Source organism: Drepanopeziza brunnea, assembly GCF_022702325.1.
Source record: "Drepanopeziza brunnea f. sp. 'multigermtubi' strain 214-2 chromosome Unknown ctg2, whole genome shotgun sequence".
Lineage (NCBI taxonomy): Eukaryota > Fungi > Ascomycota > Leotiomycetes > Helotiales > Drepanopezizaceae > Drepanopeziza > Drepanopeziza brunnea.
Window position 1 is genome coordinate 807,803 of NW_027094065.1, and position 15,202 is coordinate 823,004.

The window sequence follows — 15,202 nt, forward strand, 5'->3', positions numbered from 1 at the left end:
GCGAGTCCATCCATCTACAAGAATGGGGTACAACCTCCTCATTCATTTCTACTGTACAGCATGTAACAGTATCATTGATCAGCATTGAGTCGACGTCCAAAATCCAAAATCCATCATCCATCTTCTGCCAAGATGGGCATCTCGACGCGTGTCAAGGACTACATTTCTCAGCCGTATGAGAATCAAGGCGAAGGAAAGCTTGTCAGGAAGCTTGGTAGGCTCAGTACTGCATCTGCAAATATCATCGACTTCTGCGCACCCGTGCATTTGACTGCAAGCTCCGAAGCTGACCAAGAATGGCTGGCTCCCTAGACTTCTTCATCTTGACCTTCTGTTGTCTCATGTATTTCACCAATTATCTGGATCGGTCCAATCTGGCCAATGCCTATGTGTCTGGCATGAAGGAGGAATTGGCCTTCAAGGGGAACCAGTACAATCTGATCAATACCATCTTTACCGTCGGGTATGTCACATGAACGTCCTCGCTTGTGTGCCCAGGGCCGCCAGTCATGTTATTTTCAAGGCCATGAGGACGAGGATCCTGCATCTCAACAATAAATCTTTTTGACCTCTTGACAGCTACATTCTCGGCCAGGTTCCTAGCAATTTGGCTCTATACCACTTCAAACCTCGCATCTTCTTCCCGAGCATGATGATCGTTTGGGGCGGATTGACTATGGTCACAGCAGCTGCAAAAACACCGCAACAAATCATGGCTGTCCGTTTCTTCCAAGGCATCGCCGAGTCATCCACCTTCGTCGGCACTCACTACATCCTCGGATCCTGGTACACCGGCCGGGAGCTCGGAAAACGTAGTGGTATCTTCACAGCCTCCGGACTTGCAGGAACCATGTTTGGTGGATTCCTACAGACTGGCATCAACTCCTCGCTGAGCGGAAGACACGGCATCGCAGGCTGGAGATGGCTCTTCATCATCGACGGTATCATCACGCTCCCGATCGCTCTCTATGGCTTCTTGCTCTTCCCAGACACTCCATCTACGACATCGGCATTCTACCTCACTTCCTCAGAGCGAGCCCTTGCAATCTCCCGAGTCCCCGAAGTTCCCGAACGACGGCCCTTCAACTGGGCCTTCGTCACGCGGGTCTTCACATCTTGGTACTGGTACGGCTTCGTGATGCTATGGATCATCGCCGGCGAAACGGAGTCCTTCTCCTCAAACTCTCTCCTGGCAATCTATATGAAATCGACCAAGAAATATACCATCCCGCAACTCAACAACTATCCCACCGGCGTCCCAGCCGTCGGTATAGTATCCACTCTCTTTTGGGCCACGCTCACAGATTTCCTCGGCGGCAAGCGATACCTTGTCGGATACTGGATCGGCATCACCGGTATCGCAACAGCAGCCATGATCCTCACCACCGACAATACGTCGGTCATCTTCGGCGCGTACTACTGGGCCGGGAGCGTCTACGCTTGCCAAGCCACCTTCTTCGCGTGGGCGAACGACGCCATGAGACTAGAGGAAGATAGTCTGAGGGCCGTAGTTATCGCCAGCATGAACTGTGGTAGCAACGCCGTTAACGCTTGGTGGAGTTTGGTATTCTATTCGGCTAATTTCGCGCCCAGGTTTACGGTAAGTTTCTCTGTTCCCAGCTTCCGCGGGGGTAGAGGGTGTGATTTCTGAGCTGACGATGTCTATAGAGAGGTATGTGGGCTATGATTGGCGTGTCCGTTGCGATGGCCATCTGGACTACGGGATTGCTGCACATGACGACGCGGACAGACAAGAAGAGGAGGCTCGTGGAGGCGGAGGCTCCTGATGCTTATGAAAAGAACCACGAGGCCACAGTGGCAAGTGGTTGATCCGCATTATGTGCCGAAAAAGCGATATAATAATCAAATATCTGACGGGCGAGGATGACCAAGAACATTTCAAGTTCAAATCTTAGGTTCTTGGAAGTGTAAGCGTGGGAGGGCCTCGGGATAGATATACCCTCGCTTAAAGTTCCTCCGGAAGTGAATATCGAGATTTATGAAGGCTCTTATTGCACATCTCATAGGGGAACGATAACGAGAATCTGTTCTCGGCGAGGCTGCTCCCAAGAGAACGAGAAGCTTACTGTCAAGTGGCCGAACGATCTGGAATCGGATGGACCTGGCATCAGGAAAGCTGAATGAGTCTGGGACTTGAGATATCGAGGCTACCAAAACCATGCAAAGGTCACCAGAATATTGACATTTTCTTTAGGTCCATTTCGTCTCAGCCATCTTCGCCGCGTCCCTTTTGGTTTCTCATCTTTAGAGTGGCTCTGGATTCCGTTCCACCCTTTTCCCCATGGATGTCTTCCTTCCCCTTGCCTTCTTCCTCCTCCTTTTCTTCCTCCTCCTCTTCTTCTTCATCTCCCTCTTCCTCACTCTCGCTCCCAGGATCCGTCGTTTTCCCCATCCACCTATGCGCCGGCCAAAACTCCGCATCAGGATCAAACTCCAACCTCTCCACGCTTCGAAAAACCTTTCCCTCAGCTCCACAACTCTGATTATCTGCTCCCACAGCACTCTAGCTCCTTCCGTACTCGCTCACTGTGCTTTGGCGTAAGCATCCTCGCCCTGCTCCAGATGCTTCCACTCGATAAACAGCGGCAGCAGGTCTGCAGTGCTTTGATATACATGCAGCCCCGTCCGCACCCACCCCTTCGGCACCGTCCCTTTCCTCGCATGCTTATGCCACTTATCCCTCCAATTCCCGGCAAACGAAGAACACGGAGAAAGTGTTCTCGTGAGTCACGAAATTCCTGAACGTAGCTGGACGAAACTAGTATTCAGGCTAGCAGGAGCGATAGACTTGCACTTCGAGAAGAACCTGATACACATATCTCGTGATGAATATTCAGGATAACCTGCCTGCCAAGAGGGACCGAGTCAGGCATCCGCATCTGATCTACTACCGTACCACTCGGGAATTTTTTCGAATTGTCCGCCTGGCCTTGGTGAGGAAGAATGGTGGTGCCGGGTATACCTTCTTCCAAGCGCGTCCAGTATGGATGTTGGACCTCTTCAATGTTGTGAGAGTCTGTTGCAAGGGAATAAAGAATAGGATGAAGTTGTAAATCAAGCGGGATCTCGCTTACGCAATTACTCTGTAAACCCCCGCTCGCAATCCCTGATCTAACCGAGATTCTTAATGTTATGTAAACAAACCTTACGGGTATAAGTAGAGCGAGTTTGACCTATTGTTGAGGAGGTACGGATTTTCCAAGGGAGAAATTATGAATATCCGAATCGTTGGGATTTTCTTCTGTTATGTTTTGTTTTAGAGTCCGGGGTTTCCCAGGGCGGGGTATAGATTGTAAGTGCGGGGTACCCGCCATCGATTTATTTGCGATGGAGACGAATTTTGATGCTTTTTATTTTATGAAGACAGCGCATGTATTGCCAAAAACAGAGCGAGAAGTTCAGATTCCATCAAATTAACGGGAGATTCAAGTATTAAAAGCATAAGCAACGAAATAGCATTCCCGTAATCGTTGACCGTATGCACCAGGACGCTGCGCAGAAAATCCCCACAAGAGACGAACATCATCTCACCTTGTTGATCACCGAGCTATACACCAGAGTCCCGGGCCGAAACTGGGGCGGCTTGCGGCAAGAATATCACACGGATTCTGCTCGCACTCGCCGCTGAGCTAGGCCTTCAGATATAAAAAGTCCGTTGCCATGCAGCAACAACTTTTCTCTCACTTTTTCTTGCCTATCTGTCTCCCTGATACGATTCTCGCAACCGAGACAACTCCCACTGCCATAATGTCATTCGTCAATGTCGATCTGCTTGCGCTGGCCAGAGACGCCGCCTACTTCAGCGCCCTCTCCGCAACGAATATGACCGCCCCAAGCATCTCCCTCCTCAGCTACAGTCCAGAATTCCAAACCGTGCTGGGAGCAAACGTCACAGCTCGAAAGATCGCGGACCTCCCCTGGGAGGCATTCCACGAAGCCGGGGTCTATAATAAGAAAGACAACTCGCTGTACGTGACGTCCAATTACCAGAGCCTGCAGGACAACATCAACATCACCGTCGTCTCCCTCGACGACTACTCCGTCTCCAGCACGCAGTTTCCCAACCTGGCCGAAGCGAACGGGGGAACGTCCTACTACCCCCCTGGCTCCGACCCGACGCGCACGCCGCCCCAGCAGGTGTACTGCGACGAGGGGGATTTCGAGTCCTACGCCAAGCTCGTCGCCGTGGACCCCAACACCAACACCTCGGAGGTCCTCCTGACGGGCTTCATGGGCCGCAACTTCTCCTCCCCGAACGACGTGCGCCAGCATCCCGTCACGGGAGACCTGTGGTTCACAGACGCCGACTACGGCTACACGCAGAACTTCCGGCCCGAGCCGACGCTGCCCAAGCACGTCTATCGCTTCGAGCCCGGCACGGGCGTCGTCCAGGTCGTGGCGGACGGCTTCGTGCAGCCTAACGGGCTGGAGTTCTCGCCGGACCTGGAGACGCTGTATGTCAGCGATACCGGGGCCCAGATGTTCACGTTCAATGGGACGAGACCGGCGGCCATTTACGCGTTCGATGTTGTAGGCCGGAAGACGCTGAGGAATAGGAGGACTTTTGCGTTTGCTGACAAGGGATTTCCGGATGGCATTCAGTAAGTCGGAGAGGCTGCGGTTGCGTTTTCTTCTTCTTCTTCTTCTTCTTCTTCTTGCAACTCTTAGTGCATAGGTGAACTGCCTGCTAATTATCGATCGAAAACGGTATAGCTGCGATACCGAAGGAAATGTCTGGTCTGCGTGTGGAGATGGTGTGCATGTTTGGAACCCAGCCGGGATCTGTAAGTTGTGCCCCAGCATCTCCAATTCTCACGAACATCAATACAAAACATTTCTCTGGGACGTCTTCCCCGTCAAGAAAATTTTCAATCCCCCGAGAACTTTTGTAGCATATGAATGTTATTGACGTGTGTTGTAGTACTCGGCAAAATATTTATAGGCGAGACGAGCAACAATTTCGCCTTCGCGCCAGGAAAGATCCTGGTCTTCTCCAACCACCGGCTCTGGGTTGTTGAAAACATTCAGGCGCAGGGCAGGGAGGTGTGCAAGGACTTCGGAGTGGGGTGCGCCCCGAACGTCACACACTCTTGGAATCCATAGAGATAGATGGATGTCGGTTTGATAGTCGATCGATTATTTTGTAGGTTCCAATCGACGACGGATTGAGGGCAGTCGTCGCTCCAAGCGAGGTGCGTCATTATGTGACCAAAAGAATTGCACTATGGCTGTGGAAGCCGGCGGGATAGACTTACGAGGACTACTTAGGGACACAGTCTAGAAAAGAGCGAGAACTATACAGTTTTAGATGCCAATATAAGCTCCTGCAACGGTAATCATGTCACCCATGAAGTGTCCCCTGAAATTTACAGAGAAAGGTCACGGGCTTGCTGCAGGCGAGATGTTGGAACCTTCACTTTCAACCTCTAGCATTAGTGTGCGAGATTATTGCTTGAGATTTGACATCTTTGAGCCTGCATATTGGTAGATCCAACGGGCTTATTTCGTTTTTTTTTCCCTTCAGGCCAGGACCGTACAAGTTATCATTTGATTTGTATTGTACTTGAGTAGTTGTTATTATTGTTGTTGTATTTATCAACGTCGGGCGGGTAGCAGGCGAAGCCTGCCGCCTTTAGACCTCTTATGAGATACGGCGACGCGCTAGGTTAAAGTGTTATATATAAAACGGCTTTAAAAAGCAATTTAATGTGCTGCGGCGAAAGCCATTACCGTTGGCGCTCTTCTTTTATAAATAAGCTAGATTATAATAAGAAAGGGACCTTCCGTTTCGGGAAAACTATAATAGAAAGTCAAGCAGATACAGACTGCTATAGCCAGCTTTAAAGCGTAGCTGTATAAGTCGTAAAGCGACTGATGTCGAGGCCGGACCGGGGTCAGCCGTTTGTGCATCTATTAATGCAAAGGAAAAAGAAGGGAAAAAAAAGAGAGAGAGCACGTAATTATGTTTAAAAACAGACCCGAACTTCAAAAATAAACCCTTCGTATCGTACGTGCCCCCTACGAACCTTCAGCTCTTTTTCTTTCTTTCTCTTGCGATAGAAAGAAAGATAGAGAGTCTAGAGAGCCGAAATTGAATCATCGATATGCGACGTCTTATCGAAAAGATCTTCTTTTACCGGCGATTCCGAACTTCCTTCCTCTTTCTTTTCGAATACTACGCCGATTACGATTTATACTTAATAGGCATACCGATTGAAAAGACTAAAAGGATTTGCGATAAAAAAGGAACGTGTATAAGAAATAAAATAAGAAAGGCTTAGTTCGATTAATCGAAAACACGGTATTGCGCCTTCGAAAGAGCGTTTTGCAAACACACCGGCTTTATCTAAAGGCTACGAACGCGAGCCTTCTTAGCTTTACGACGAAAGAGAACGATGTTTATATTATACGGATCGAGGCCGCCCGTAAGGCTATACGTATTCGATAATTGTCGAAAGAAAACTCGACGTATAGCACTATAAATTGCTTTTAAAAGGTTTACAAGTGTTTAGCTATTTAACAAGAGGTTTTCTTTAACGTAATTTTTACTCTCGATTAAATAGTATTTTATATATAATTCCTTTATTTAGCACGTCGCCGTACCTTATAAGAGGTCCCCAAGGTTTAAGCATTGCGTTTTAGATACCCGCCCGACGTTAATAAATACAACAATAACAATAACAACAACAATAACAATAGTACTAAAACAAGTTCCTTCGAGAAGATGACGACACGCCAGGTCTCCTGGACGTATCCTTATATGCGTCACGTTACCTCTTTCCTTTTTCCTCTTCCCTTACATTCTTTCGTATTCTCTCGTATTCTCTCGTATTCTCTCGTATTCTCTCGTATTCTCTCGTTCCCCTTTTTGACCCATGAACCATGGTTCACGAGTCCTTGGCGCTTCCTAGCTTCGTCTATATAAGCCTCAGCTTCCTTCAACCTCTACATTCGGTAATTATTGATTCTAAGTTATTACTTTAAGGTCTTCCTGAAGCTCCTATGTGATCCCCCGCGCTCCCATGAGTTCCTTTAGGTAATCGCTTAAGGTCGTCACAGAGAAGGCACTACGCTGCTTTAGAAGATCCTTGATTTACCGCATATTGCTAGCTTCTACAGCTTCTATAAGGCGGAGCGTACCCCGTTCTCCTTATAAAAGCGGTATTAGTAAGCAGCTAAAGTAGCATTATTAACAATGCAATGCTTAGAATAAAACCCGATGATAATTAAGAAAGCATAAAAGTCCGCTAGTTTGCTAAAAAAAAAGAAAGGCTTTAAAGAAGTCGTAGGCTTTCCAGCTCGTATTCAATAAGATCTTTAGTCGAGTTTCCTTTAGCTAAGAAAATAAACGCCGTCGTATAAAGCGATAAAAAGCATAGTCTAGAAAGACTTGCGCTTGCCGCAAGCGCATGATAAGTTGGCGCCGTAATACTGAAACTTAATACAATCCTACATAAAGTCTCTTTGCGTAGTCCGTATTGCAAGCAGCTTATGTAAAATATATCGTAAGAGCTCGAGGTCCGAAAGAAGATTAAGTAAATGTAAAAGGCTTTATTTCTGACGAGAACGTGTCATGCGTGACAGTAATACCTTACAGGATTACCATGTCACACCCGACAGGAATACTTTACTCGGATATTCAGTATCCGTATAACTACCGGGAAGTCCTCGCTACACCTATATTTAAGATGAGGATCCGACAAGTTAGATATTCTAATAATGCGTATCATAATCTCCCATCATACCGTATCTAAATCATAGAGATTAAGGGGTCCTATTCTTAGTAGTAACGTAGAGCATATATACTGATCTGAGGGTGCTCTTAAAGCCCTAGAGATCAGTTCACTACCAATATATACTTCTACGCTCCTATACTTCTATCTTTGCCTGTCTTCTGACAGAACGAAAGAGCTTCGTAAAAGCTTGCGCTCTACTAATCTTTTCGCGCTTTATTACGTATATCGCGATAAAGTATGTGAATGCGGCTAATAATACGTTGCGAAGCAAGACTAGTGTCTTAGTCAAGCTTCCTCGCTTTTAAGTCTGCTAGCTTATTCGCTCGCTCGTTCCCTTTGATCGAGACTACCGTATACGCACATCTCGAGTTTCTATCACGCCTTGAACGTTCAGGAACGCCTACTGCGAAGATAATAAGTCATTCTCTCGAAGGTATCAGATGACCGACATGCTGTCTATGCACAGCCAGATCCGTTACGCCGACGGGTAGGTGTGCATTACTTGTTCGAGGCCCTTCCATTTGTACTTGAGTACTTCCACTAAACATGCCGATATATGCCGAAGACCGACAAGCCAGGTAAGAGGATATAGGATAACTAAAATGGTAGTGCCAACGATTGAGTCCTTTTCTGACGGGAGATAAAGAGGGGGAAGCTGACAAGATCTTGTTATCGTGGTGCGCAGGCTCATGGAGGTTGATTGGTTTGAACGGAAACACACGATTATGCAGCTGAGCGCATCTGTAGACCAACAATATCGCGTCAGGTCCTCGGGAGTAGCTGCTGTCCAACTCGCAAAATAGCATGAAAGCAGGCAGACAGAAGGAGTGGAAGCGAAGACCGGTTAGCTGTCCCTAGCTCGTGGACCCAGCTTTTGTTTTCTTTGGCTCTACGTAGCCGACTCATGCCAAGTACTCGTGACTCACGTGATAAATGCACGCACGCGTCTGCTGTGACAGGTATTCGTGCGACACAACATCATAAACACCACAAAATCTTTACTTTACAGCACGCCTGGCCATCCCTCGCTCCACTTTCTGCCTGGCTTAATACGGCGAGTGTAGCATTCGCAAGTCCAGTTAATCTTCGGCTCTTGTCGTTACAACGAGATAGAAAGTGCCCGTGCTACTAAAACGATGTGTCAGCCTATCCATCTCCAACTCGCGGTCGAAGTCGACTGTTGTCCAACACACCATAATATTGGTGGCGACAAGTTATATAAATCCGATTGCCTAAACTCCTCATGTAGTATCGATGAGTATCGATATCCTGGCGAGCCAGCAGATCCGCGGATATAACAGAGTCTGCTGGCACGAAAGCAGACCAAATTGCACCAACTCTGGCCTCTCTCGGGGCACCCGCTGCTATACCCTTAAGTGCACGAATCCAAAGTTGGTTCTCCATTCCATAGTAATTCAGGCAAGTATGCTGCTGACGTATATGCCGTGCTAGATTGATTATCCTTCCTTACCACAAGCCCACCAGATTGTACAAGAGCCAACGCTGTTTGCTTTGAAGCGCCCGCACGCAGCATACCTCGAAGTCCTCGTTGACCAGCTGTGATATTCCAGTTCTCCCCCTAAAAGATACCGTTCTGGTCTCCCTGTTGCACATTTGCTTGGGTATATCTCAGGTCCAGAGGTCTATCGGGAAAAACAGTCCAAGTCGGACACAGTTCTTGGCCGTAGCGAGTTTGTTCCAAGGAGACTTAGAGAATCACCGCCCATCATGGAGCGTAGACGGAATGCATTCGCTATCCCCTCGACACCCCCAATCTCGTGGTGCCCCCCGTCAGCGGCGCCAACAACTCCTATTAGTGATTCCGCATCTTCGGGAAGAAAAAAGAGACTTGACGAAGATCCTCTTTATCGTTCGACAAACCTGTTCGCCAATCATATCCACTTACGCTCCGATCACGAGACATTCCCAAGTCACGTAGCTGAGCTTGTCAAGGACATGCACAAAGACCGCAAATCCCCAGGTCCGCGTTCCGCTCAACTACCGCATGATATACAAGATTTAGAAAACCTTGAGATGGGAACAGCAGAAGTCGTTGTGAAGGTATACTTTGAGAGCAATATTTTCGAAAAGCCACGTGGGCCAGAAGCGAGCATTCTCAAACGGGTTGACAACCTTCCAATGTTGCCTCATGCCGTTCCATGTACCAATCCGAACTTCAAGGTCAGCGATCCGAAACCTGATATGATATATGGAGTAAGTCTTTGGAAGTATAAATTGTCCACTTTTGGACTGTCTCATGATTAGACCTGAGGCACGGCCTTGTCGTTCGTAAATTATTTTTGCATAGCATAAGCTGACTTGCCTATGATTCAGTACGGACCCGGGGCATTTCCTCAGCGAGAACAGTTGACCTCCATGGGTGAGGAGGCCATGGCCAACTCCGAAGGCTTGTTGTATCCATTCTTTGTCATTGAATTCGAGGTAGACCGTCTATGGGTGGCGACAAATCAATGCCTCGGAGCTTCGGCGACTTGTATTAACATTGCACAAAGCCTCAGCAATCGACTGAAGCAGTGCGGAAATGACCAGGTCCGGAAATTAGACAGCGCTGTATTCAGCATCGCTATGAATGGCACGGAAGCACGGCTTTATATCTCCTGGAAGCACAGCAAAATCGATTACTACACGCGGAAAGTGGACAGCTTTTTGCTTGAAAGACCCGACGACTATGCGCGGTTCCGCAAAATCGTTCGGAACATCATTGATTGGGGCAGGATAGAACGCCTGGGAGAGATCCGAAGCTCGTTAGACGATCTTCTCGAGGAAAGTGGAAGAGTAGCCTTGCAGCTAGCCAATTCCCGAGAGTAATCATTGGAAGACTTTGCGGATATCGGTAACGCTAAGCCAAAGAGAGAAGCAACGGCAAAGCCACAAGTGTCCAAGGCCCCTCCAGTGGCGACAATGGTCTTCGATCCGCCACTTTCCTCGGTAGTTGTCAGGATTGGTCTTTCGTCGCTCCGGATCTACCACTCGAGACAAGCGAGTCTACAGATTGTGACTACCACGGAGCGTACGCCGATGATAGACCTGACCAAGCGTAATGTCGGACGAGTGTCCCGGCGAGCAATCAGGAAGGAAATTTTCTACAGAATATCGCTGCGGACGCTGCTCATCTTCCGTCTTCCTTTGAAATTTCCAGGATGACCCTTTCGTTCAGAAAGTGGACTAAACTGTGGACCATACGCATTACGACCTCAAAATTGAGATGAGAGAGTTTGAGTCGGGATTTGTTCGAGTAAGACAGGCGAGTGGATACGTTTTCGCATGGGAAATGCAGTAGCATTGATTTGCAAGCGCAATTACTGTTGTTATTGTTGTTCAGGTGCCGAAGCTCGTGTTAACGCGACTATCACTGAGGTTGAGGGGCTCATGAGACCAGCTATTATCCAATCTGAATATCCACTCCTCACCTCATTGATTTGATACGAATTCTAGTAGTCATTACCTACCCTAGAATAATGGTTGAAGGTCTGAAGACTGGAAGATAGGCGACACAATATCAACGAGCTACGGTATTGACCTTGCTATACAACCGAGGCTCGAAAAAGTGACCAACGAAGATATTACACGATTGCGAAGTGATTGGGAGGCTGCAGTCAACGTCAACAACCCCAGTAGCCCCGTTCGTCTTTACACTTTCTCCCCAACTCTGGATTTCTCAAGTCAAGCTTGAACTCCGTTGGTACGTAGCAATGCTACAGGTGAGCCAGCCAGCATCCCAGCGTCTGATAGCGCGCTGTTACGTATGGCCCGAGGCCACCGCGGCTATCAAGGTGCACAGACCACCAGCGGAGCAGGATACTATCCCCATGAATGTACCACGGTACAGGCCTAAGTATTACCCCTCGAGGGTGCCTCAAAAGCTTAGTTTCCACTTTAAGCCCCTTGGGTACCTTACTCTCGAGGGGAAATACTTACGCCTGGGACGTAGTATCATTCTTCTCCATATCTGGCGCGGGTATCGGCTAGGTAGTCTTCGTTTTGGCTTTTAGCGAGTGATACTATACCGACTCTCAAGCCCGATCACAATCTGATATTTGCAACTCGATTTCACAACCTGAGAAATTGATAGCATCAACACCTTTTGCTATTACAAGCGTGCAAGTATTTTGTATGGTTGTAAAATCTTTGTTGTTGTTTAGAAGTCGTTAATGGTATCAAAGTACTACCGATTTGAGAAATAATAGAAATTGTAATGTAGGTTGCAAAAGTCGGTGTGTAGCGCGCTCTCCGGACCTTAAGATGCCGACAGCTCGCCACAATGGCGCACGGTTAGCCTGTCAGCTCGGAAGCGAATGTCAAAAAAACAAACAAAAAGCTTCATTACGTATAAGCAGGCTGATATGCAGAATTTAATTGTGCAACTAAAATACGTACTACGTATAATCAATCGAGCTGCATCAAAGGTTTTTTCTTGGGCAGTGCATGCAAGATGCTACGCTTTGGCGCTCCTCGCCAATCTAAGCGAGAAGGGAGAATCCCTCATTGGGAACTGCTCCTTTTAACCTTTTGTAGCAGACATCGAGGAATACAACAAATAAGATAAGGCTAGTCTTATCTGTAATACCAACAGGTGGCAATAAATACAAGTAACTTCCTCGAATGCTGTAACCAAGCGCTGCGCCAACGTTTTGACGTACTGTTGCTGATGGAACGTCGTCAAAGCGCGGATTGCGGGGAGCATGCTCCGAGAATTGTGGAAAAACAACAAAAGTAGATGGCGCATCCGCAACCTCAGAGAGATTTTCGGCGCGGTGACATATTTACTGGCCGCACGGGTCGCTATCACCATCTCAATACAAAGGTCACCCACCTCCGGGAGCGCGGTTGACACTTCTTTGGGAAAGACCGCGGCGCATCATTTCCTTTGTACCTTCGTACGCCGTCAGATGTCTTGACATGAGCATGTACGCCCTTTTTCACGATCCTTCTTTCGATATCGACGAACCGTATATATCCCTGTCTCCCAGCAAGTGCGAGTAATAGTTCCCAAAAAGAGAACCCCCCCCATCTGACTATTACCTGTCTTCCTCGCTTGCTAAATCCCCTCCGTCTCTCTCCCGTAGATACCACAGTTATGGGCAACCTCCACATGGACCACGAGCCTGATGGTATGTCGCCGAATTTGGTCATGTCAGAGGAGCATGACTCCGGGGAAGGGGAGTTCTTCGACCTTCAGCCGCCACCGTCGTCAGCTAAGCAGGTCAAGGTAGAGGATATCATGAGGCGACTGTTCTCTGCCGAGCACCTCCATTTCATCCTTGCCGATCACAGCTTGTTCTACAAGTTTAGCTCGTTTCTGAATCGATGCAAGCCAAATCTGGTGCCGAATCTGATCCGCTATCTGGAGTTGCGGAAAGCGATGAAGGCAATCGAATACGCCAACTCTGTCGTGAGAAGCATCCGGTGGCCATCTCACACGGATTCTCACAAGTTCTCGCGCCTCCAAGCTGCGTCTACGGATGTTAGGGTCGAGGACTACGCCGCCCGAGAATTGTTGCTCCTCTGTTCCGAGGCGCTGCCGGCATTTGTCACTCACACGTTGATCGGAGTAGTCACTGATTGTGTGTCGAGAGATATAACTGGGCAAGGAATCCCCATCATGCGAGATCTGGTAGGCAGTCTGGGGGAGGTATTCTGTCTCACAGATCCATCTGTTCACGATAACCCGATCGTGTTCGCGAGCGAAGGTGAGCATTTTCCAACTTCCGGCCCTCGACTTTCCTTCTCGGTGACTGAGGAGGTGGACTGCAGAATTCCACAGGACAACCCAGTACGGCACTTCCTACGCTATCGATCGCAACTGCAGATTTCTGCAAGGGCCAGGTACGGACAAGGATGCTCTTTTGCGGCTCGCAAAAGCAATTACACTTGGCCAGGAGTCAAACGAAGTCATTTTGAACTAGTAAGGATTGAAGCCTGTTGTCCCAAAGCAAGCATTGTTTATTTATTGACTACATACAGTCGCCGCGACGGGACCCCCTTCGTCAACCTCCTTATGTGTTCGCCTCTCTACGACGATAAAGGGATAATACGCTACTTTATCGGTGCGCAGGTCGATGTGACCGGCCTCGTAATCGATGGTCTGGGCATCGAGTCCTTCCGTGCTCTGCTTCACAATGATGAAGTCCAGGAAATGGAAGCCTCCCTCGAAGCCGCAAGCCCGCATCTCCAATCCAAATTCTCCCCCCGCTATCAGAGTCCCAAGACCAAAGAATCACTGCAGAGGTTACAAGAGCTGAGTACGATGTTCAGCCAGGACGAGTCCGACGTTGCGTGCAAGAATGGCCGAAGCTGCGACGATTCGAATGATGGTGCCAGCATCCGATCCAGTGTAACGAATAGCGTGAAGGCTAGGGGACAGTCGAAGCGCGTAATCGGCGGAGATGACATCGGCCCCGATGGCATCGTGCTGAACTTCTCGCATCTACATCTCAAGAACCCTAGCCCCCGGCACAACAACCTGCCTGGTGTGTACAAACACGTAAGTCCATCCATCCTCTCCTCGCTTAGATATCTCTTGCGACCCCCTCGCTAACTTCATCAACAAAAGTATCTCCTCGTCCGGCCGTATCCCAGCCTACAGATCATCTTCGCCTCGCCGTCTCTGCGGCTCCCCGGCCTCCTCCGCACCCACCTCTTCACCAAGCTCGGAGGCTCGAACCAGACCATCTCCGCGCTCGAAGCGGCCTTCCGCGACGGCGCCTCCGCCACGGCCAAGGTCCTCTGGCTGCCCAAGAACGCGTCCCCCGGTGAGCAGCGAGGCCGCGGACCCGCCGAGGTGAAAGTGCGCTTCATCCGCTGCACGCCGCTCCTCGGGAACGACGACCGCGTGGGGGTGTGGATGGTGATCCTCGTGCCGGTGGACGGCGAGTCGCCCATCCACAACGGGTACGGCCGCGACGAGATGGTCGACGAGATGGGGGAGACTAGGAAGCGGTCCGGGGCTGGCAGCCGAACGGGGAGCTCGAGACGGACGCCGAGTGTGGAGGTTGAGGCTGATGGGGGGTTTGGATTGAAGAAGGTGAGAAGCATCAAGAGCAAGATGCCGAGTGAGTGTGGCGTCGGAGGAGGCGGCGGTGGTGATCGCAAGCAGACATACCGGGATACGTCCGTGAACAGATACGGGAATGGTAATAGCACTATGGCCTTGTCACCGGATGAAAAAAATGAACGCGAACTGTACGTACCACCACCGGGCTGGGGGGAGGGAACGGAGATATCGGCACCCCACGTTTTTCATTCCTCTCTCGACTTTTCTCTAACCGAGCCCATCGCTGACTCCCTCGCGTCTAGGTACGCAGAATACATGAGGACGTCAACGAGCACCTCAACAAGCACGGAAGGGAGTTCGGGGAGCAACAGGCCGGATTGAACCGCTTCTTATTATTGCCACTTACTACCTAGCTATTGTTTGAGTGATA

General features: G+C 49.2%; 4 protein-coding genes across 4 annotated transcripts; all 4 read left to right on the forward strand.

Annotated features, from left to right (window-relative positions):
- Window positions 1-132: 132 nt before the first annotated feature.
- Window positions 133-1,830, forward strand: L3040_001442 (uncharacterized protein; the record flags this gene model as incomplete). Its single annotated transcript, XM_007292997.1, has 4 exons — window positions 133-214; window positions 313-463; window positions 580-1,600; window positions 1,669-1,830. The coding sequence occupies 4 exons, from the start codon at window positions 133-135 to the stop codon at window positions 1,828-1,830; spliced, it is 1,416 nt and encodes a 471-aa protein (XP_007293059.1).
- A 1,938-nt stretch (window positions 1,831-3,768) lies between these two features.
- L3040_001443 (uncharacterized protein) lies at window positions 3,769-5,124 on the forward strand (the record flags this gene model as incomplete). Its single annotated transcript, XM_007292998.1, has 3 exons — window positions 3,769-4,622; window positions 4,735-4,805; window positions 4,943-5,124. The coding sequence occupies 3 exons, from the start codon at window positions 3,769-3,771 to the stop codon at window positions 5,122-5,124; spliced, it is 1,107 nt and encodes a 368-aa protein (XP_007293060.1).
- Window positions 5,125-9,485: 4,361 nt separating this feature from the next.
- Window positions 9,486-10,586, forward strand: L3040_001444 (uncharacterized protein; the record flags this gene model as incomplete). The annotated part of the gene is made up of 2 exons (XM_007292999.2): window positions 9,486-9,971; window positions 10,092-10,586. 2 exons carry the CDS (start codon window positions 9,486-9,488, stop codon window positions 10,584-10,586), a joined length of 981 nt encoding a protein of 326 aa, XP_007293061.2.
- A 2,269-nt stretch (window positions 10,587-12,855) lies between these two features.
- Window positions 12,856-15,153, forward strand: L3040_001445 (uncharacterized protein; the record flags this gene model as incomplete). Its single annotated transcript, XM_007293000.1, has 5 exons — window positions 12,856-13,468; window positions 13,533-13,683; window positions 13,743-14,262; window positions 14,332-14,960; window positions 15,075-15,153. The coding sequence occupies 5 exons, from the start codon at window positions 12,856-12,858 to the stop codon at window positions 15,151-15,153; spliced, it is 1,992 nt and encodes a 663-aa protein (XP_007293062.1).
- Window positions 15,154-15,202: the final 49 nt, after the last annotated feature.